At 54.5% G+C, this 23,444-nt stretch overlaps 1 protein-coding gene across 1 annotated transcript; it reads left to right on the plus strand.

The window, feature by feature from the left end:
* Nucleotides 1–114: 114 nt before the first annotated feature.
* Nucleotides 115–23,403, plus strand: CDIP1 (cell death inducing p53 target 1). Its single transcript, XM_074158568.1, has 6 exons — nucleotides 115–162; nucleotides 19,486–19,581; nucleotides 20,151–20,246; nucleotides 20,677–20,823; nucleotides 21,031–21,295; nucleotides 21,974–23,403. Exons 3-6 carry the CDS (start codon nucleotides 20,165–20,167, stop codon nucleotides 22,083–22,085), a joined length of 606 nt encoding a protein of 201 aa, XP_074014669.1. The 5' UTR covers nucleotides 115–162; nucleotides 19,486–19,581; nucleotides 20,151–20,164; the 3' UTR covers nucleotides 22,086–23,403.
* The last annotated feature ends 41 nt before the right edge of the window (nucleotides 23,404–23,444 follow it).

A 23,444-nucleotide genomic window follows, 5' to 3' on the forward strand; every position in this document is an offset into this window, starting at 1 on the left:
GGGGGAGCAGGCCGCGGCCTAGTCGGGGGGAGCAGGCCGCAAGCCCCGGCCCCCAGCTGGGAGAGCACGGCCCAGGCCCGCCCCGCCGCGACACCGCCCGCCCCGCCTCGCCCCGCCCCGGAGCCGGCAGGTGCCGGAGCCGCAGCCGGGAGCCGCCAGGCGGTAGGTTCCTCTCGGGAGGCCGAGGCGGGGGTCGGGTGCTGGGTACCGGGGAGGGGAGACGGCGGGGAGGGGAGACGGCGGGGAGGGAGGGCGGGAAGCCCGGCGGGGCCGGTGCCCCCGTAGCCCCGGGCAGGCCGCTGGCTGGAGGCGTGGGGACGCTGAGCACAGCGGGCGAAACGCCGGAGGAGTCTAGCACTATCCACCGCGGATAAGAGAAAAAAAAAAAAAAAAGGGATGGAAATAAATCTCCGGTTAACTCCTTGAGGGAGGGACCTCGCTTCTCCGGGCTAGAGGGAAGGTCTGGGGGGCTGGAGCGTTTGCTGCAGAGAGAAGAGGTATGGATGGAGGGTGATGTGGGCCAGGGAGAGGGGGAGGCAGCCCTGGGCTGTCCGCAGCAGCCAGGAAGGGCTGCTAAAAGCTGATAAAGCTTCAGCTTTTGTACCCTCAGCAGTGCAGGGAAGGATTGAGACGGGAGGATCGGGGAGGGCTGGAGCAGCGGGCGCCGGGATGAAATTTAATCGGACGGAAAGCGAGGTCGTGTACTTGGGGAAAGACTTTCCGCTGTAAGGTGAGCGCTCCGGCCTCACGGAGGTGGTGCCGGCTTGCGGAGAGGACGGCTGGGGGCTGCCAGCAGGACACAGCTGTGAGAAGAGCAAATATGATCCGCTACCCAGAGAGAGGGAGCCAGGCCGAGGTACAAATGTGTGTGTTTCCAGTCATCCCTGCTTGGGAGAGATGAGCTTGTGCTGGAACTGCCTGTTCTGCTCTCAGGAATGGTGAGCCCATTTCAGAGGAGCTGAAAGAAGCCAAAAGAGAAATGATGACGGGGATGATGTTGGGGATAATATTGTCCATCGGCACATTGGAAAGGTGACGGGGTCATTCAGTTGGCACAACAACAGATGCCAATGAATAAACGTTAGCGGGAGGCTGGGAGGTCTTTAAGTGGGATCTTGGTTCTGCCTCTCCAAGGGGAGAGGGTGGAAGCTGTTAAGGCAGTGTTGAGTAGCTGCTTTGTGAAAAGCACAGGGGTTTGTGATTGCTGCTAAATGGAGGGGTGGGGGTTGGCACCTGAGGAAGAGCTCCAGGGCCTTGCAGGCAGACTGGGATGGACAGCACCATGCTGGCATCCTCTGGGTTGTCTGCAGGAGTCGCACCCAAGGTTAAACTTCTCCAAGTCGCTGCAAGCGTAGGCGTGTGCCCCTTGGCCCAAGGCGTCACTGGAAAAGTCGTTCGGAGACGGTCTCCGTGCACCAGTGAGAACTGGTGAGGGGACTGGCGGCTGTCACGTTCCAGGCTGAGCCTAAAATATCAGGTGGTAGACTAGGTCAGGCACAATGATTTTTAAATAGAAATGTTTTAAATGATAATTATAGTGGTTTGGGGCTGTATGTAAAACTTGCTGAGAAAGGCTTTGTGAATATGCAAGATATCCTCCTGTTTGCTCCCCTTCAACCAATGTGCTTGAAATGGGGCTTTCGTTTCAGCAGGGGCCCTTCTGCTTTCCAGAGCATGTGACTGGAATAGGCAGCAGGGGAAACCAGAGTGAGTATTAGGTAGCGTAATATATAACCACAGCATGTCATTCATTCATTTCTAGGAACTAAACAAACAATGTGGAAAGCGCAGGCTGAAAACTTCCCTTTCCCAAAGGCTTCTCTGTCTAAATGTTGTAGTGATGTCCACGCACCCCAGGAAATTCATGGAAGTGTTTAGCCATGTACCTGCTCTGTTCTCCTTGGGCGTTATGCGAGGAAGGAATGGGTAGGGAAGCAACGACTTCAGGAGCTGATACGAGACTGTCTAGTGGTGTGGCTCAGTCCTCCCCAGCTGCTGTTGTATGGACAGTGGGGCTGCAGTGGCTGCGTCTGCCTGGGGCTGTGCTCAGGGACATGCTGGGAGAGGGGGTGTGTGTGTTCGTATGCCGAGTACCAGAAGAACACAGAATCACAGAATCTTCATGGTTGGAAGGGACCTTTGAGATCATGGAGTCCAACCATACGCACACAAAAATAACCCAACCCAACAATCTTGGGCACTAGAGCATGCCCTGAAGTGCCACGTCTACACGTTTCTTAAATACCTCCAGGGATGGTGACTCTACCACCTCCCTGGGCAGGCCGTTCCAGTGCCTGACCACCCTCTCAGTAAAGTGATTCTTCCGAAGATCTAATCTAAACCTTCCCTGCTGCAACTTCAGACCATTTCCTCTGGTTCTGTCATTATTCCCTTGGGAGAAGAGGCCAACACCCACCTCTCTACACCCTCCTTTCAGGTAGTTGTAGAGGGCAATGAGGTCTCCCCTCAGACAATCTCAGATACTGCCACAGGTGTGACTAGGACAGTTAACAGAGAGGGAGCTTCTCCTTCAGCACCTGAGCCCTTCCTAAGAAGGTGGAAGACGGTGCTGAGTTTCTTCTTGTGTTCCCTCAACAGGTCCTGCACCTGAAATTCAGTTCTGAAATTCTGTTCCTCGTGTTTCTGTTCCGGCTGGAGCTCTGTCTCAGCTGCTGTTATGAAAGGAGGGAAGATGTCTCCATCAGCGCCTTGTTTTGGTTTATGAGCGTGTTTTTGAAGCTCACTCCCTAATCAGCCATGCTTTCTGTCTGTGGGAAATCACGCAGGGATGCAAAGCTTTCCTTCTGGATGGAGCACAACTGGCAGATGCGCTCTGGGAGTGCAGCTAACACGCTCCTGTAGCTGAAGGACATTCAGCCGGGGGGCAGACCCTGGGGACCACCACAGCCACATGGGATGTGTTTCAGGGTTTTTTGGGTCCTTGGCACAGTGCTGTCATCTGCAGAAGTGTTCCCATTGCCAGTGCTACTCGCTAACATAGCGAGAGAAGGGATGAAAGTAACTTTACTATGTAAAAGAGTAGCTTTTTGTCCCCTTCAGATGTGAATTTAGCAGATAAATACTTGTATTTAAAGGATGTGGTTGATGCAGAGACCTTCCAGTATGAGGATGAGTGGGTTTGGAAGGAGACACACAGACTTCTAGTATCTGCTCTGGACCCAAGACTACTTTCTTGCTTGTGGGTAAAGAGAAGTATGAAATTAGGTTTTCTACGTCTGTTTGCGGTGCCGTTGTAAAGCCCTACATTTGATTTCTTATAATTGCTTTAATCAGGAGAGAATATCCTAGAACTGAAAGAAGCTTACGTTTTTTAAAACTCTTTTTAATAGGGTTTTTTGTAGGGTCTGCAACGGGACCGTGCACTGCTTTTGCTGGTATTACCACGGCTCTGTACGTGTGCCGAATGTGCCGTGGGTACTGTGATAGCTTTTCTGTCTGCAGGCTCACATTTACTTTACGTTGACATGGTTTTGCACCCAGCCGAGGAAAAGATTGATGGCTGCCGGGTGAGACAAGGAGGAAATGCTTTGGCAGGGGCTTTGGACTAAATGATCTCCGGAGGTCCCTTCCAACCCCGTATCGTTCTGTGATTCTGTGAAATAGTATTTGCGTAACACAGAGATTAAAATATTAAGGAAGGCAGCAGGACTGAATATACCTTTGAGCTTCTAGACAGGTATGCCAGCTTCTCATCAAGCTGCCATAAGAAGGTGTTCTCCCAGACTGGCCTGTGCAAAGCTGCTGGAAACGGGGAGGGCAGGAGGGTTGGGAAACAACAAATAGATGCTGATACGCCTCACGGCTCTTAGCAGCAGGCAATGAAGTTCTAAAAGGGAAGATTTTAATTCAACAATACTCTTCCCTTCTCCCCGATACACTAAAAGTGGTGGTTTGTGGTGGGAACTTCAGTTGGTCTGCAAATCGTTGGAGGTTTTTGGTTGGTTTTACTTCCAAGACCTGATTTTGCATCTGTTACGCAGGCAGAGTCCTCTAAGCCTGAAACCGATTGTCACTCCCGAAGGTTTCAGAGCAAGGCACCTGAGAACACAGGTTTGCAAACACAGATGTGTATGTACTGGTTTTTCCTCCAAAAAAACCACATGATGAGCAACTTCTGCCTTGGAATGTGGTGTTCACCTTGCTGTTTTCCTGTTGTTCCCTATCGGCATCCGGCATCTGTCTCGCAACTGCAGAGGAGCAGTGCCATATTCATAAGCAGTGTCAGCTCTTTGCCTGCTCTTGCAAAGGACGTGTCTCCTCCTCTCACCAAAGGGAACACGATGAGAACAGATGCCGTAGGAAACCACAATCCATTTTCTCAACAGTATGAAGTCTCTGAGTCGGGGGGAGCGCAGTTTTTACTTCTGGCATGAAACGCTGGGGGAGACCCTTGGCTGCTGTTGCACTTTTGCTTTGGGCTCATTCATTCGGAGCTGCCTCGTGGCTGCAGTCTAAAATTTGTTGTATTTGTGGTGGTTTGAGGGCCCAGGGAGTGCAGCAGGTCTGTGCTGGTCAGAGATCTGGGTAGAGGATGGAGGTAGGAAGGAAGCAGATTCATGGTGCACGTTTCCTGCAAAGGCCTCACTTTAGTGCATCCATCTTTAATCTGAACTCTCTTAGCAGGCCTGAGTTTAGAGTGAGAAAAGAGAAGATGTAACCCGAAAAGATAGCAATGTAATTGGCATCTTAGGAATTGTGAAGAGCAGCTGCTGGCCGTGTGTGTTCGACTTCATACCTCTTAGCGTGACGGAACCTGACATGACCAAAGCATGAAGAAATGAGCTGTCCAAATTAAGTAATATATTTCTCTATGACCTATTGTGATTAGTCAGGTGTTAGTAACAGTTATGTTTCCTTTACCTTCTTTATGCATTAAGAAAATGCAATAATGCCCAGTTCTCTTATAGATAAAGAGAATTTAAGAGAAAGCCTTTGTGCTGAGATGGTGGTCGCTCTGCCCTGAACCAGTGTGCAGGTAGGCGTTCCCTATCGCGTGTGTCCCCAGCCCTTCTTTCATACCCAGCCTTGGCATTTGGAAAGAAAATCTTCTCTACCTTGCCCTAGCAGGCTGGCTACCTGTTAACAGTTTTGGAAGATGTGTTTTTGGAAGGAACATTCTGACTTTGAGTTTACACACTTTACTGTTTCATCTTGTTTTCTATCTTACAATCGTAAATTGTATCCGTCACATCTTGCTGTGGTACGTGCCCATCCCGTGCTGTGGCTGTACTTCATCTTTATTTACTTGATGCATCGCGTGGTCACGGAGAAAAAGAATTTTACTCACAATCTGAACCGTGAGACGCTTTCCTTGAGCTCCTGTTGTGGGATTGAGTGTCAAGGCTGGCTCTGCGTGCGAAGGCCTTGTGCTGTCGTTATCCCAGCAGGTCCCGGTGCTGGGAAGAGGTTGGGTGTGTGGGAGCTGCCTTCTCCGCAGGGTGTATTCCCCTGCCCTGCCTGGGACGGGTGGTGGGAAGCTCAAGGACCTGTGCGGGCTGCGGCAAGAGGCTCTTTGAGCGCTGCTGAGGGCTAAGTTAGGTTTTCTGAGCTCCCCATGGTTTATACTAGCTCCCTGAAAAAAACAAAACAAAACAAAAATACAGCCTACTCTCAGACTAAAACAACTTTCCAGATGTGAAAAGGAAAAGCACAGAGGGTTGCTCTCTCTTGCCGTTGGGCTGTGTAGACACAGTACGCTTCCCGCATCACTCCAGATCTCAGCCGGTATTGGTTTTGTGAGCACTGATGTCTCAAAATTTTATCTACTGCCTGTTTCTTTACAAAAAGAAGCCCTGACAATTAAATCTTTTACCGAGACAAGACGCGGTGGCCGAGGCACGGTTACACCTGAGTACGTGTTACCCGCCGAAGTCTGGGGACGGCAGGCGGTCAGCCCTGCTCCCTGCAGGGACAGACTCAGAGGGTCTTCCCACTTCTTACCTTTGCATCTTTAATCTGGCAGAACCTCACAGTGCAAGATAAAATGAATTGAAGGTGTGTGTTTGTTTGTTTGTTTTTTCCCAAACATGTTTCAAAGCACAGCTATTTGATTGAAACATACAACCCCCTCCCTAGTTTGTGAGGGGCAGCTGAGGAATTGTATTAAAAATAAGCCCTCGTTGCTCAGAAATCCCTTGTGCTTCCTTCCAGAGCCCCACAGCTGGAGAGCAGGTATAATCTTTTAGATTATGGGTGAGTGAATAAGATTACTGTCCCGGGGAGAATTATTGTAAAATTGATTTCATTTAGGTCACGGAACAAAGAGTGTCACGTGGGAAGACTTGAGCAAAACTTAACCATAACCTGGCCTTCCCGGGGGCCAGACGGGCAGCGCTGAGGCTGGCTGCGGGATGGGAGTGCTTGTCTTCTGCTCGGCTGTTCCCACAGAGTCGTAAGAAACCCATCCAAGTCGTGCTTTACCTTGTGCCCTTCCGCTGTGGGTAAGGGAAAGGGCTCCCCACCCTCTGCTGATAGCATCCCTGAGGTGGAAAGCATTTGTCCAGCCTGTAAGTCTTTGTGATGCTGGGGTGCTAATGCTGTAGAGGCAGAAATAAAGGCAAAAATTCAGGGCATAAACGCGGAGCAGTGCCCGGGTGAGCGGGTATTGCGTCGAGAGGCTGGTGCTGGGAAGCACCACCAACTCTTGCCTGATTCAGCCAGAGCTAAATTTGCCTCCCAGGAGCAGAGAGACTGCTTTTTATGGTAGTACCATGTGTTTGCAGAGCTTTGAAAAGTAAAGATTGGCTAATATCTTCTGGATTGGCTTGTTCGTATCTCCAAGACCCAGAACAGCTGCTGGCCATGTTTTCTCTCCTTCCCTTTTGGGTTGTTTTGTTGTGTGTTTTTTTGTTTTTTTTTTTTTTTCAAGTGGCCATGACTCAGCCCTTCCCTGCTGCTCTCTGAGTTTCCTGGTTTCTGAATAGGCTATTCTTGGGACAGCGGTTCCTGACAGATAGGAACAAGGGGAGCGTTGTGTTGTTTGGGGTTTTTTTTTTCTCCTCTGGCCTGTCTTAATGCTCTGCTTCCCTCCAATTTTTGCCTCGTTCCCGAATTACCGAATCATCCTAAATTGCTGGATGTCATCTGGGCCATGTTCTTGCCCTTGTACCAAAGGACACGATCCAGGCTGTGATCCTTGCACAGCTTTCACAGAATCACAGAATGATATGGGGTTGGAAGGGACCTCTGGAGATCATCCAGTCCAACCCCCTGCCAGAGCAGGTCCACCCAGAGCAGGTCACACAGGAACGTGTCCAGGTGGGGTTTGAATGTCTTCAGAGAAGGAGACTCCACCACCTCTCTGGGCAGCCTCTTCCAGGGCTCTGCCACCCTCAAAGTGAAGAAGTTCCTCCTCATGTTTAGATGGAACTTCTTATGTTCATGAATTCTTATGTTTCTTTTTGCAGTGGAATGATGGTGACACTCCTCAGAGCGTGGAGGGTTATCCTAGTTCGGATTCTATTCTACTGCTTTAAAACCCCCTCGTTTTAGTCCCTCTCATTCCAAGGGATGATGCATGGCTCTCCAGTGATCTACCTTGCAAGGGGTAGATGCAGGTGGGAACCACTTCATGCCGTGTCCGTGTGACACAGGTGATATGGTGACTCTCATTGCAGAGCTAAGGGACAGCACGCTCCGGTTCAGATGGCTAAGCGTGACTTTGGGTGCTTGCTGCCTCTGTGCATACTTTCATAAGTAAGGGGAAAATAGAGACTAGCATTTAAAAACAAGGGGGAAAAAAAAGCTTTCTGATCGCTTAATTAGTTATTGCCCTCCCCCCGGATGGCAGAGGCTGGAAATTTGAAGGATGCTCTCTCTGAAATGCTTGGTGATGCAGTCACACAGCTTCTTAACAGGAGGGCTTTTGAATTTCTTCGGAAGTTTGTTCCTCTGTAGTGTGGGCTGGGGACAATCACCTTTGTTTCAGGTAGTACACCCCAGCCCAGGCGTGCTGGCCGCCACTGTCCCTGTGCAGATGGGTAGTCGGAAGAGAATGTGGTGTCTTAATATGAAACAATCTTTGCTGGGTTTTAGTTTTACTAAGAGCAGAGCTCTTCCTGTCAAGACGTGGTTGTGTGCAAGGGGGAAGTAGCCCGAGTTGTATATTTGCCCTTGAAAACACAGTTGGCTTCTTAAAAAAACAGAGGCACTCTATGTTTTCTCAAAGTCTGTGGTTACCGGGAGAAATTTCTCGGACAAAAGTACTAGAGGACTCAAACACAAGGGTAGTGTTCTTCCTTAGCATCCCTCCACGTTTTTGGATATGCTGTATTGTTGTTAAGCCAACCAAGAGAAAGGCTTTTCTGTGGAAGGAGGCTTTGAGAACATTCACTGCCAGATTAAATTAGCCTTTCTGAGAATAAATTAGTCGTCGTGATGTAGGCAGCCCTGCTCACTGCAGCTGTAAAATGCACTCATGCTCCATCCGCAGCAGATTAACTTAAATGATAGATGGCATTATCTGTGTTCAGGGTCGTGCTGTTAATTTGAGATTAGATTTCTGGCTGGTGATGAATGAAAAATCAGTCCGTTGAATTTTATTGATTGTTCTTCCAAACATGTAGCAGGCCACCCTTTTAAGGGAGGCAAAGGAACCCCTGGGATTCAGCGCAGCATCATTTTGGGAGGAAACCATGCGCCAAAGCCAGTGCTGTACCTCTGCTGTGGTGGCTCTCCAACCTGGGATGCTTTTGTGGTCCTCGAGGGTCCCAGTGGCAGAATGGGAGCATTGGAGGGAAGGATAGAGAGTAGAACAGGGAGTGAAGGAGAGCGGTCGTGGTGGGATTTCCACGCTGCTGCCAACTCCTGACTACTGGATAAAGAGCCGTTGCTGGATGCCCTTTTCTTAAAGGCATGTTCCGTTTGTCTTCCAATTAACTTAGCATCTTTATTCTGCTTTATGATATATAAGGATGTGCTTGCAGATGCGTGTGTGTGCTGAAGGCTCAATTTGCTCTTCCCACCGGCTCTCTGTGACCATTCAGCCCCTCCAAAATCTTCATGTAATCTTTGAGCAAGAGAGTGAAGCTGGGACTAGAGACCATTTCCATTGCCGTTAAAAAATCAGCTCTTCTCCCGGGCTGGTTTAGCTCTTCCACCGAGATGTCATCTATTTGCCTGTTGCGAATGGGGGTTCCCCCAAAGTTCGTGGCTTCAAGCTACAGGTGTCGTTATTTTCTCCACGCTCAGGGTTTCAGACTCCCTCTCGGATGCCACGGTTCAGGAAGTGTTAGCCCAGTGGGAGCTCAGTTTTGAGCTGCCGATGGGCTATTCTGACGAGAGAGAAAACCGTTCCTAGCTTGTTTGGTATCTGGGGGGAGCTGCTGAGTGTCTGTTGGGCTCGAGAGGATTTCAGCCCTGCATCCTCCAGAGCAGCTGAGCTATTTACCTGCCCTGGAGGGGACATCTTGGTATTACGCGCTTGAATATTCACCGGCCTCGTCCCCTGCTGTGAGAGCAGTGACCCAGCCATAGGACTGTTCGAAACCCTCTGACCAGCGATGCTTGTAGTTCAACAGTAGAGCGGTGAGATGTTACCTGGACAGAGAGGCAGAGAAAGGGTTTAGAAAAGCTTGGAGCAGGGACTTGAGATGTGTTGCTGTGTATTAGGGCTGCTTTGAATCCAGCTGCAGCGTCTAGATTTTCAGCAAGAGGTCTTCTGCTTGCTTCATCTGTGGTTCTGGAGTCGCCGCTTGTCTCCAGGTGATGTCCCACTCGTGCCAAAACTAGGATGGTTCCTGGAGCTGTGGCCTGCAGAGGTATGAGGCCATCATCTCTCTTCCTTCGCTCTTCTTTTCGAAGCTCTGCGTGCCCGATTGCAGATCTTGCTGAACTTGGCCAGCTGATTTGTATCTTGGTCAATGTTCTTGTCAGATCTGCTTATGTTTAAGTGAGCCAGGCTCACGATGTGGCTTTGCACGTCCTCCTTATCTCCCCTGGCAGGACTGCTGTGTGTTGCCTCCGAGCAAGCAGTAGTGGCAAATTAGGCTCATGGGGAAACAGTTTTTGGGGTGATCTGAGGGACAGATATGTAGCAGCTCGTTATGTGGCTTTGTTCAGCAGATAGCGACGGAGTTTTGGGGAAGGGGTTACCAAGGAGTTGGCAGGAACTTGAAACCAAAGTCACGTAATGCTTTGCAGTAAAAAAATGACTTCACTGTACTGGGAAGTCAGTGCAGACTAGCCCAGGCTGGCTGGAACTGGAGGGAGAAATGGGACCAGCAGGAGCTGCGTGTGACTCAGGGGTGCGTCCCAGTGCTCCCTCCGAGCCACCGTGGTGCTGCTGGAGATGTCCCAGCACTGGGCACACTCAGTGGCTGGTTTTCCCCTCTGTGAGCTGGGACATTGTCATCTGTCTTTGAGCAGCGCAGATGAGCTGGGCTTGGGAGCAGGGGGGGTGCAGGGTGCCCTCCTCCTGTCAAACTGCCGTGGGATGAGCGAGCCCCACGCTAGCCCTGGGCTACCCCGAGAGACGTCCTGGTTTGGAAACGGGGAGGTCTGGTCATGCTATGGGGGCAAAAAGGTGAGTGGGATGAGTGGCCTCGGCAGGGAGGCCACTGTCTCTGGAGGTGCATGTGTCCTCCTCATTGGCAGCAAGACTGGGGAGAGATCTCAGACCCTACACACACGCTCCTGCTTAGCCCCAAACCACACCACTTTGCAAAGAGCGACCCACGGCCTTAAATAAAATGGAGTGACACAGAGCGCTTCTCACTAGTCCTCATGAAAAAAAACCAAACAAACAAAACAAAACAAGCAAGGTGACACCGTACCTGTTAAATCTAAACGTCAGCAGCTTCTCTGGCGCCAAGACAGGGCTGTCTGGGAGGACAGAAAATGCTAATGGTGTTGGAGACCGGCTCCGTCTTAACAGCAAGCTGTGCTTTGGGTGAGAAACCATCAGTACCACGACCAGTTTTGTCTCTCACTTGGAAGGAAAAAGGATCTGGAATCGCCACCAACGTATTCGAAATCATTCCATTGCGTGGCAAAATCTGCAAGGGAATTCTGAATAGGCTCTTGGGCTCTGATTAATTCTGAAACTGAAATGTGGCTACATCTCCACAAAAGTGCTGATCCTCTATGACTCTAATTTCCTCCTCCCTTGGAGCTTACTCTGTTATTTAATGGAAGCCACACATCTAATCAGTTTGATTCAGCGACGATGGAGCTGTATTATTTGACTTTCTCTCAAAAAATTCTATAGAATGAGGGAGTAATGAAAAAAAGGGGTGCATAAAGGAATAAAATATTTTTAGTATAGTTTTGGAAAGGAAATCTATAAAATCCCCAGTTGTGCTGTGAGTGGTAGTGGGTAATCATCCTGTATTCATCTTCATGCGAGAGCTGGGAGGTGCTGTGGAAATGGGCAGGGAGCAGACTGTGACAGCGGGAGACACTTGTTTGTGTAGGTGACTGAAGAGCAGAACTTGCCACCGCCGTCTGTGACAGCGCTCGGCGAGCTGGTGGGATCTGAAGGAATTAGGGGGGAGGTCCATGGAGAAGCTCCGGGCTGCCTGATGTCTAAAACCCCGAGTGCTTGGAGTGGGAGGGACTGACGGGGGGGTCATTCTGCCTTCGATCGCTGCTGAGCTCATCCTTAAGCCTGTTACAGGCTGCCATCAGAGGTGGGCTACAGAGCTGTGACTGTCTTTAATGCCAGCAACTGTGGAGCTTCTGCCCCATCTCCGCTGGGACCTCTGCTTGCTGTGAAGCTTCTGGAGCTGGGTTTTTTTTTGTTTGTTTGTTTGTTTGTTTAAATGAACAACTCATCTTGATGCACAGTTAAGTTTGGAGTTATGCTAGAACACCAGCATTGGAGTAGAACTTGGTTTTAGTTGCTCTGCATTATTGCAGACTATGTTATTTATTAACATAATTAACTAGATATCAAATGGATGATGTAATGCAGCATTTATTCTCTCGGGGGAAACATTAAGTAGATGCACAGGACTCCGGGCAGCAGCTGCTGCTATCGCTGGGTGCTTTCCCATGGATGTTATCAAGTGTCAGCTTGGGCTGTCTGTGAACTTCAGTGAAAGTCTCACGGAAAAGCTCTCTGGTTCCCCAGAGATTTGGCTTGCGGCATCCTCCTTTTCTCATCCGAGTCTCTCTGGAGCAGATTGCTAAGGTGTAGAGGAACTCAGCTTAGTTTCTTTTAAATCACATCTTTGCATCCGTGAGAACACCTGGCCTGTTGTAGTCTGTCTTCTCTCCTCAGGGTGGGTCACCAGCTGGTGAGGTGTGAGCAGAAAGCACCCCGGGAGTGTGTTTTCCAGGGCCAACAGCAGCCTGCAAGGCTGCAAGTGTGCTCCGTGTTCAGAAAACTGTCTTTTGGGGGCCGAGTTCAGCTGCCCTGGTGGTCCAGAGCCTTCTGTGCACGCCTGAGCCTTCCCCGGTGCCCCTAAATTTGTAAGGGTTCAGTTTTGAAGTGTGGGGTAGTGGCCTCTCCTCGCTGGTAGCTCACAGGCTCCTTTCCAGCCCCTTTTGGTTCTTGTCGGATGTCACCGCCGCCACGGTGAGCTCTGCCAGACGCGTGATGCTTCCCACGGCTGTGTGCTGCGGCAGAGAGCAAAGAGCTACCCCAGTTCATTCTTTTCGTTTCGGCTGGTTTTTCTTTAAATGTTAAGGTTTACCAGGTCCTGGCAACGCTTGTTTCTGCGGCCCCGCTGTGGAGAGCCAGCAAGCACTCGGTCAGCCCATCTGGAGGTGAATAGCACTGGAGAGAATCCCAGAGGCGGCAGCAGGTCCTGACAGACGCTCCTCCCGCACGTAACCCTTTATGGGTGTTGCAGATAAACCATCCTTGTCTTAAGCAGGGGGGATTTTGTGTCCGGTTTTCCCGATATCCATAGAGAGCTGCTGCGCGAAGCAGTAATTTGAATCTCTGGCTGAGGACAGCTGAGCCTGGGCTGCGTCGTGGAGATTATCTGATTGTGCTTTGGATTTAATACCCTGGGAAATCTTGTTCTGGAGACAGCACCTGGCTTCCAACGAGGGACCTGCTCTTAGTTGGTTTGCCTCCCGGGTTACGGTGGCACACGGAAGGTCAGACGACATGGCCGAGGCCACAGGGTAAATGACTGCAGCGAGGATGCTCCTCCAGAGATTCACACGCTGTAGAGCAGAGTGGGGAGCTTTGGCCGTCTGCCGTAGCTGGATCGGACGGTGAATAACCTTCTCCTCGGGCAGTCCTTTGTGTTAAAGGACTGCTTCTGTCCTGCTTTGCCAGCAGAGCTCTCCGTCCCCGTGCCGGAGGAAGAGCCCGATCCTCCTGGAAGCAGCAGTTTTCTGTAGCTGGAATCTGCCTGCAGAAGTGTGGGGAGGAATCCGCTCGTTCTGCGAGCGGCCCGGCTGATTCCGCACGGTGGGTTCGCGCTCCCTGGCAGCGCTGCCGGAGGCGCAGGGCTTGCGCTTGGGGAAATGCGGCTGAGCTGCTTGGAGAAAAGAACAGACCTTTCTGTTAGTCCTTCACTTGGGTTTCCATCTGCGCGAGGGCGTTGTAGGCATGCGCCCTCTTGCTGCCTTGCCCAGGACCCAGGATGATGAGTTGAGGAGGTGCTGCTGGGGTTAACGGTGGGATAAAGGAGGGGGGTACACGCGGCCTGGTCAAGGATTGCCAGGGCATCCTCCTTCTAAAGGAGGCTTGCAGCAGTGTCTGCTCTTTATTCCTTCCCTCCTGGCTCTGGGGGGATGCTGTGCAGGCTGGAGGCAGCAAATGCGCATGGGAAGAGGCAAGGCTGAGGCGGAAGTGTGGCTGCCTCACAGGGAAAACATCTCTTTTTCGTTCCCCCTAAAAACCAGGCAGAAGTACCACCTGATACCGCTTTTTCAGCAGGGATTTTTGCCGCCTTCCAAGGTAAGAGCTGTGCCGTGGATTGCGTGCTCGTGTTTCCAGGAGCAGTGGGAGTTGAGCCACGTTCCTGCGAGCTGTGCGGGAGCGTGGGAGCCGGCGTGTGCGTGGAGAGGGCAGCGTCCCTGGTGTGCTCTGTGGCACCGGTGGGACGAGCAGGTCCAGGCTGGGCTTCGGAGATGCTGCTCAGAAACGGAGGGCCGTTGTGATTGCCAGGGTCAGGGCATGGCTCTGTCCACCCCTCATCCAGCCCTGCTCGCTTCAATCCCTTCTTGCTACCCCTAAAGCCCTTTCAAAGGGGGCTTTCGGTCAAATGACGTTTTGCCAGCATCTGATCTGCCTTTTGAGCTCATCCCTAGCAAATTTGTCTGCCTTCCTGGTCTCAGTATTTCCCTGTTTCTGGAGGAGGTAGAATCCCGGGGCACACAGGTAGCTTTCCCGGGGCTAGGAAAGTTGGGGTGGTGTTGGCCACAACGCTGTTCCTTTTTTAAAGGAAAGAGGCTGGCCTCAGTGAGGGAGCCCAGCTTCTTCAGAGCTCTTGACTGTGCTTTTAAAGATGTATTTATAAAAGCCTGGAAGCTGAAATTTGTGTCTGTCTGATGTGCAACGAAGCTGGAAGTGGTCCTATCCTTTTCTTTTATTTATTAGTTTAATTTTAGTGTGGTTTTTTTCCTTTTCTAAAAATCGGAAGTTATTTTTGGGGGGAGGAAGAGCTCCGAAAATGTGCAGCAGCAGCTTTTGAAGCGCCAACATCCCCGAACGTGGTTGAGTAGGAGCAAACGCTGCTTCCTGGAGCCGCTTCTCGTGTAGGCAAAGCCAAGCCTGACCACCGCGGGTCTCCAGTTATGGAACGCAGAGGGAGCGAGGACGACGCGGGCCCTGTTTCTGCTGGCGGGAGCGGATCCCAGCTGCGCTGCGAGGCTGACTCAGAGCTGCACGGGGCCAGCGCTGCACCAGCAGGGCTCGCACGTGAGTTAGACTTGCCAGCGACCGGCTCCGTCCTTCTCGGATTTGTCTCGCCCTTGGTGATTTCGTCCGGGAGGAAGCAGCCTTCCGCACATGGCTGCTGCCTGGGAAGAACGACCTTAACAGACCAAATCTTTGGATCTCCAAGCATTGCAGGAATTATCTGTGACTCCCCTCTTGGCGTTCTCAGTTTTATGGTGTGTTAGCATGTGTTCAGCTTGGACCTGTTCTGGTGGCATGATGTTCCCTGGTCCCACTGCATGCCGCAGCTCAGTTGTTTTTGAGGAGTGGTGCCCACCGTTATCTGTTTGGAGAGCAACTCAGATGGGAGACCCTTCCTCTTGCCATGAATCCCAAACTGTTTCCGTAGTGATCCTGTGTGATGTAGCAGAGGGAAATACAGCCAGCGGGGAGCACTGGACCCCCCAACACATCAGCTCCTCTCAGCGCTGCTGGGAGAGCTTTGTGGTCACCGCTTTTGGATGTGTAATGGGAACTGTGGGCTTTGGGGTATTGATCCCTAATTAACTAGAGCCGGGGTTGCTGAGCACGGGAAGGAGGTGGATTAGAAAGCCTTGTGTTTCCGTACGGGGGGCTGTGTGCTGCCCCGCCAGCTCTTTGGCTCCGCTCGCAGCTGTGGAGAGACCTCGGACAGACCTCTCGGGGCTGGGAGCTATGCCCTGGTCTGGTGGGACCCAGAGACCTGCTGTTCATTCTCCTCCTCACCCAGAAGCTGCCTGAAGCGAGACCCTGGGTGGACCAAGGAGCACAAAGCCAGCCGGGGGGGGACACACACGGATCGAAGCCACAGCTGGGGTGGGCCAAGCTCTTTCTGTCCCTGGAACTGTGATGGAGTCGTGCTCTCCTGGTTGTGCCCTGGCAGGGCTAATGGGAGCGGTGGGAATCCGGATCTTTTATCTTTTGTTTCCTTTAGCAAATCCCCAGCCCAGCCTGTGTGAAGGCTCCCATGCAGCTGTGGTTCAGTCCCTCGTGTCCACACTGGATCCGAGCCACCCGTAAAGGCCACAAGCTCCAAGATGGTAGGGGAGGGAGGACCAGGAGTGACTGGGAGTGCCTGTGGGCAGGGCAGGTGAATCTCGATGGAGCAGCAAGACCAGCCGTGGCTTTTGTGCCGTCCCTGCTGCAGCAGCACGTGCCAGAGAGCATGCCAGCACGGGTGGCACGTGAAGGGAGGTGTTGGGGTGTTGTCCCCGGAGAGGGAAAGGGGGAAAGGCTGATCCAGCAGGTCCCCTCTGTCCTCTGATCCTTCTTCTGCTCGGCTTGCCATGCTGCCAGCCCATGGGGGCCCTTTGCTCGTCTCCTGCGTTTAACAGGAGCAATGTTTGCAACAATTGCGTGGTGGGATCATCTTCTGTTGTTAGTTAAGTAGAGGAGCCAGTGAAAGCTGTTCTTCCAGTTAAGAGGAACTAATCTGTGTTTTTACCTGGAAATAGCAGCTCCTCTGTCCATCCTTTTACTGGTAACCAACTCCTTTTGCGTCTTACGGTCCTTGCTCCCAAAGGACCTGCATTAGACATTGGTGGTTCCATCAGATCTTGAACTTAAGCCTGGTAAACTCAGCCTAAATTTCTTTTGTAAAGTTCCTTATTTTTCCCTTAGGTGTTCAACTGGTCTGTGAGCACGGTTATTCCAGTAAGCCCTAGTGTGGATGCAATTTCTGCCGTATTTGGGAATGTTTCTTCCCATGTTTGACCTAACAAACTGTTAGGTTTGTTTTGAGCTGTTTTCATGACACAGAAATGCACTGGTTAATGTGGGACAGCTTTGCGATGTGCTGGCAGGATGGCTCGTCGTGCTGGCGTGGGTGGCTGGAGATCCGGGGGCAAAGCGTGGCCTCCCAGGGGTGTCCTCTTGCGTGCCACAAAGTCTCTGCTGTGAGCTCCCACCAGACTCTAGGTCCATCCCTCTGTGGTGGTGCCGTGGGCAGGGGAAGGCTTGTTTCTCTTCCACAAGACAAGAGGGAGCAAAGTAAATCAGCTTCACCGAAAGCTAGTGGGTAAAACCAGGAACAACCAGCAGTGAGAGTCCTTTATACGTGATTCTGGGGATTTAATGCAAAATACTGCTGTGGTTTTTGTTTAAAGGCTGGATCTTCCCAGTCCTACCTGCCTGTGCCTGGATACCATCAACCTGCTTCAGCCCGAAAGGGCTCTCCCGGCAGGGACACCCTCTGGGCTCAGGGAAACTCTGCCTCTTTGCAGGGGTGCATCTGGGCTGCTTCGCTTCGCCCGCGTTGCTTTTGAGAGTGAATACTGCAGGGTCATCCGTGCCAGGGCGGTGAGTGATGTCCTGGGGCGGCTCTTGTGCGGGGTGGAGGAGAAGCCCCGTGCCCCCCAGCTCCCCACGGAGCTCTCGGGAGGAAATGGGCTGGGGCGGGTTCTGCGCTTCTCACATTAAGATAAAAGAAAGCAGAGGAGAAACGGCTTCTAAGAGGCTTAAAAGCAACAGGCTTTCTTTTCCTCCCGGGAAGGGCACACGGCCAACGTCTTGCTCTTTACGGATCTCTCTTAATAAGCAGAATATTGCATTAAGGGTGACTGAGCCTGCCAAGTGCCAGCAGAACAGCTCTGCAGCCTCCTTCATCCCGGTGCACGCGTGGCTCACAGATCCACTGGCCGTCCCGCTCGTGGCTGCGATTTCCCGCTGGTCAAAGCGGCAGGATTAATTGCTGGCTCGATCTGCGGCTGTTACTTCATCTGATGGGTGTTTCTGGAGCGGCTGGTGGAACACGTGGATGGGATCACCTTCTTGGTCTCCTGGGTTTTCTCTCACCAGATGCTTTGATGATGGGGGGAGTGGGGCTGGGGAGTGTTGAAAGATGTTCCGTGCTGGGAAGGCAGCATCCGAGCGGTAACGGGAGGAGAGCTGTTCCAGTACAAAAGCCGTGGGCTCAGCCCGCCTGCGAGGGCAAGGAGAGCTCCACGACAGGCCAGTGTCCCCAGGTAAGGCCTCGAGGATGCTCCGGTTGGGCTGGGCTCGTCCAGGAGCCCTGCAGGCACCGGGATAGGAAGGTCCGAGGCTCCTGGGTGCACGGGGCGGGTTGGTTGGCTGCTTTCAGAAGAGTAAGTCCTCCTTTTCTTTACGTTCCCGGCGAAGCTAAAAAGAGCGCGGCCCAATTTGTAGCTTTGTAGGTCAGCGAAGGAGAAGGAGGGCTCTGCAGTGCCCTGCGCTTTGGGTGCTTTCCTCCGCCGTGGCAGCTCTGCCCGTACCCGCTGCACAGGCTGGCTCTCCTTCCCCTGGCTCTAAAGGAAGAAATTGGAGAGAAAACCAGGAGGAAGATGACCCCCAGCCACCTTTGAAGCTGTGTGTCTGTAACATACTGCATAAGACCTCCGGGGAGGAGGTCTCTCTTCCTCCTTCTCCTCTCCGGGGAGAAATATTAGTCACTAAATTTGGACATCCTGGGGAGACTCTATGCCGGTCCAGGTTTTGCTCATCTCGGGGCGATCAGCAATGGGCGATGGTGCTCCTCTGCAGATCTGTGAGCCCATTAGATTTCCTGCCACCTGGAGGAGGCTGCCTGGAGACAGGGAGCCTGAGCTAGAAAAGCAGGAGTGGAATAAAGCGAAGCCAGGCAGGTTGGGGAGGGTTGGGGGGGGATCCTTCCCGTGTGTGCTGAGGCCTTGGCTTGTGCTTCACCCGGCAGCCTCACGGGCACCTCTCTGGGCACACCTGCAATGCAGGCAGGGTGGGCAGCGCTCGCTGCCTGGCTCGCTGCCCGCAAAGGCTTGTGCCGTGCCGTGGAGGTTGCCGTGCCCTGGGTGGGTTGCCCAACGCATGGCATTGGTGCCGGGACCAGAGGGAGCCTTGCTGCCTCTCCTCCCAAAGCAGTGACCCCACAGGGGTGCTGCCCATCTCGGCCCCGAGCTCTCTGGGGCTGAGCAGGGATTTTGTGCCTCGCCAGGGCTGTGGGGCAGCCTTGCCGGTCATGCCTTGGGGGGGTGATGTGGCAGCAGCGCCTGCTGTGGCCATCTCCTGGGGTCCCAGAGCCACCCTGGTTGTGCCCATGGGATTTTTTGCAGGCTGGTCATAGCCTGGGTATATTTTTCCTGCTCAGTTGGGAGCTGCTGGAGTGGGGCCGGCTGAGAAAGCAGCATCCTCGCAGCATGGTGACCTGCCTCAGGAGGGCAGGACACCAAGGAGAACGGGACAAGCAGGGCCACATCGGCTCCTGGCCCTTCGGGGACAAAGAATGAGGGGGTCAAATAGGTGCTCAGACCCCAAGGGGAGCTTCTAGCCCTGCTCCTTGGGCTCTGTCAGCGATGTCACCGTGTCCCATGCCTGATGGCAGCCTTCCCAAGCAGCGAGGGAACGGCCTTTCGTTTGTATTTCCCAATTCAGTCACATCCTACCAGATGTAACTGAGCCAGAGTAAACATGGAAATCGGGTTTCTTGATGCCGTTGTGCTTCCTTGGTGTTCAGAGTGTGTCGGTGGGGCTTTTCCACGTGCCAAGGACACGTGGCTTCGTGGTGGCCATCGAGGGTCACACGGGGGTGTGGGGGAGTCCTGCCCAGAGCCGCTCTCCCTGGGGAGGGGAGGGGGTTTGGTGTGGTGGCCGAGGCAGCGCTGCAGCAGTGGCTCCTCTCCGTCCCCATGACTCTCTTGCTGTCTCCTTTCGCACAGATTCGGTGGGATAAATCGGCTTCCAACCTACACCCCTCAGAAGAATTGTTCTTCTCAGCTCTGTCGAGGCCTCTGAGCTCCTTGCTGCAAGGACAGGTAAATTTTACCCTGGGCAAAATAATATCTCCAGCAGTTAAAGGTGGTCTTACCTTAACTCACTCGATGCACGTATTTAAAGATGCTCTCTGGGGGTTTGCACCCTCCGCCCCACTGTTTGTGCGTCAGGCTCAGGGACTCCTGCCACCCCCTTGGGGCTCGGCGTTGCCTGTCGTGCTGCTGGGTGGAGCTGGGGGGCTGTGGGCAATGTGGGCAGCTCTTCCCCACCTTTGGTCCCATGGCGCTGGGCAGAGCAGCTTCCAGTACTGCCTGGCACGCCGGCCACGCGGCCGAGAGCCGGCCCCATGAGCTGCTGTGCACCACGCGTGGGCCTCGGGGCCAGCAGGAAGATGTGGAACCCTTGGATTTGCTGCCTGGGTTGAAGCCCATCCAGCTTTGGGGCTTGTTTCTGCCCATGGAGGGGGGGCTGCGGCCAGTGCAGCGGTGGCACCAGATCCCAGACCCCTCCGTTACCTGCCACCTCCTTCCCCAGGTGCCACGCAGCTCTGGGCGGGTTCCTGTGTGCAGCCAAAGGCTGGTGTCTCTCCTAAAAGCTTCTGTCCTTGCAGGGCCACCTTTAGCCATGTCCAACGACCCTCCGCCACCCTACCCGGGAGGCCCCTCGGCGCCGCTGATAGAAGAGAAACACGGCCCACCCCCTGCAGGTATTGAGGGTCCCGGCTGCTCTGGGGTGTCAGGGGTGACATTGCTGAGCAGGGCCAGGAGCAGGGTGAGCACGGCTTCCCTGGGAGCACAGCTCTGCCCTGCGGGGGGTGTCACATGCTGGGGAGGGTGGTGAGATGCCTGGCTCCATCTGTCACCGTATCCCCCTCTGGGGTGGCAGGAGGTCCCAGGGGCAGTGACAAGAGCAGAAAGCCCTCCTTTGCTCATGGCCTGGCTCTGCTCGCTCCTGTGGGTAACGTGGGGTGAATTTGGGGTTCTTGTGGCCCAGAGGATGAGGTGCGGGGAGGGCCCCCCACCCCATGTCATGTCCCCTTTCCCTGGGGAACACCCCCAGAACACTCGGCCAAGCCACCATCTCCCACCAGCTCTGCCGCCTCTTGCGCTGGCTGCTGACTCTGTGTTTCCTTTCAGATGGCGTCACCCCAGTCGTGGGACAACCCCAGGGGGTTCCCATCCCCCCTCCTGAATTCGGCCCCCCCCCATACGAGCCGCCCTCACAGCCGGGATTTGTGCCCCCCCACATGCCCACAGACAGCTCCGGGCCCTACGTGCCACCTGGTGAGTGCTGCGAGGAGTCCCGGGGAGTGGGGCTGGGGCTGCCATTTGGGGCTTGAAGGGTGGCTCCTCAGGGTGGGCTGGGGGGGCACAGTGGGGTTGGCCCCAAGGCCATATCCACGGTGGTGGTGTGACAGCAACCCTCAGCGAGGATCCGGCCTCTCCTGCCGCATGCGAAGACCTTCACTTGTGCACGTTTCTCATTCCCAGCAGGTTACTACCCTCCCCCAGGTCCTCACCCCCCCATGGGCTACTACCCAGCACCGGGCCACTACCCCTCTCCCGGTGGCCACACAGCCACGGTGCTCGTCCCATCGGGGGCTGCCACCACAGTGACAGTGCTGCAGGGAGAGATCTTCCAGGGTGCCCCTGTGCAGACGGTGTGTCCCCACTGCCAGCAAGCCATCACCACCAAGATCACCTATGAGATTGGGCTCATGAGCTTCCTTCTTGGCTTCTTCTGCTGCTTCGTGGGGTAGGTGCTGCAAGCAGAGCTGGGGCCTGCCGACAGCCCCACGGTGATGGTGGTCGCTCAGCCCCGGTCCTGGTTGCCCCGATGCTGGTGGCCTTGGCCAAGCTGTTGGGCATGGTGAGGACCTCGGCGCTGAGGTGTTACTGGGACAGCAGATGGTTTTCTGGGGTGATGATGCCCGGAGACCTGGGCCCCTGCCAGGGCAGGGGAAGGTGCCACTTCTGAAGGCTGATTGTAGACCCTGGTCTCAGAGCAGGCGCTGTTGATCCCCCAGCCCAGCAGCTCTGCAGAGAACCACGGTCTCTCCTTGCGGCCGGGGGGCTGGCAGCAGTGGGGAGCTGTGAGAGGGGAGGGGGCACTTGTCCCACCCCTACCCCCCCCTGCAGTGGCGGTAGGTCGGGCCTCATCGCCTACGCGCCTCTCACCCTTCCCTCCATGAGGTGCGTATCTGCTCACTAACGAGGCGCTCACCCCCCCCCCCCCCCCCCCCCCCCCCCCCCCAATAGCAGCAGCGCACCCCAAGGGGCCGGGTGCTCTCTGCTGCCCTTCGCAGCCACAGGGTGACAGTTGGTTCCCAGGGAGTCCCAGGACCCCCCTTCCCCCCGACCTGTGTCCCTGCTTTCGCCCCCGTGGCCACGGCTGCCCGCGCTCACAGCCGCTCTGCCTCTCCCTGTGCTGCAGGTGCGATCTCTGCTGCTGCCTCATCCCCTGCCTCTTCGATGACTTCAAGGACGTGACGCACACGTGTCCCAACTGCAAGGCCTATATCTACACCTACAAGCGCATGTGCTAACGGCGTCCCGGGAGCCCCCGCCACTGGAATGACACCAGCCCCTCTCCCGCTGCCATCCTCGTCTACGCCTGTCCGACACTCTCTCGCTTAACACTCCGGTGGTGTGTATGTGTGTATCCCCGGCTCCCTCCCTCCCTCCCACTGCGCCCACCTTCCCCAAGCTCCGGTCCTTGCTGTGAATGGCTGGATTGGCGATGCTGGTGCGGGTGCACAGGGGAGGTGGGCCGAGCCCCCAGATGGTGTGTGGGGCTGCCCTGCAGCACACAGGAGAGTGGGTGTGTAGAGGTTGCAGGGGGGGGGGCATCCCTCTGCACCCCCTTACCCTTCAGGGTGGTTGCGAGTGCCCTCTTGCCTGCAGGAACCTGGGGAGGAGCAGCAGCTGCTGGAGGTGCCCACCCCTCACTGCCCCACTGCAAGTGAGGGGGGGAGGGGGGAAGCTTCCCCCCAGGAGGGGAAGGGACACACGAGCAGCCCACGTGTGGGAGGCAGCACAGACCCTGTGGCACTTTTAGGAAGGAGCCCGGTGGTGGCTCAGTGCCACCTGAGGAGAGGGGGAGGAGGGCGGTGCCACCCCTGCCAGGTTCCAGCATGGTTCACAGCCTGGTCAGTGTGGAGCCTGCAGGCAAAGCCCCTTCCTTCCCCAGGAGAGGCCGAGCCGCCTTCAGCACGGTGTCGGGGGGGGAAAATGGCAGCAGCGCTGCACCCTTGATCAGCACCTCCGTCCTGCCCGAGCGGCCACGGCTGCTCCAGCTGCATGCGCCCTCCTCCCAGCCCCTGCTGTGGCTCTTTGGGGGAAGGAAAGCCCCTGGCAGTTCCTCGCCCACCTGGCAAAGTGTTAGCGATAAAAAAAAAAACTGCATCTGGCATGTGGCTGCCTGCCCCAGCGCTGTAGATTAGAGGCGTTTGTTACCAGGCCCCAGCTCTGGCGCAGACCCCTGCCCGTCCGCTGCGGAGCCACGTCCCCAGCCCGGCAGGGTCTGTGGGTGCCCACCCTGCAGCACCCTGTGGGGTTCCTCCTTGCATGTGGGTGTAGGGGTTCACTTTTAGCTCACTTGCTGTGGGGCAGAAGGAAGGGGGCAAGCGGGCAGGGAGAGACGAGGGTAAGGGGACCTGGGAGCCACTTTCAGCCTCTCTGTGGCTGCTCCTACTCCCTCCCCTGGCCCCCAGCCCTGCAGCCCCCCCTCCCCTGGGACAAGCAGGGGGTCTCAGTACACAGGGATGCAAACAGAGCCAGGCCTGCCCAGGCGGCTGCTGTTTTGCTCAGAGGTGGAACTGTGGCACTAGTCAGTGTTTTTATGTAAATAAATAACAGACCCTGAACTCTGTGTGCATTTTTTTCAACGCCCCCCCCCGCTCCAT

This window comes from Numenius arquata, chromosome 14 (assembly GCF_964106895.1).
Source record: "Numenius arquata chromosome 14, bNumArq3.hap1.1, whole genome shotgun sequence".
Lineage (NCBI taxonomy): Eukaryota > Metazoa > Chordata > Aves > Charadriiformes > Scolopacidae > Numenius > Numenius arquata.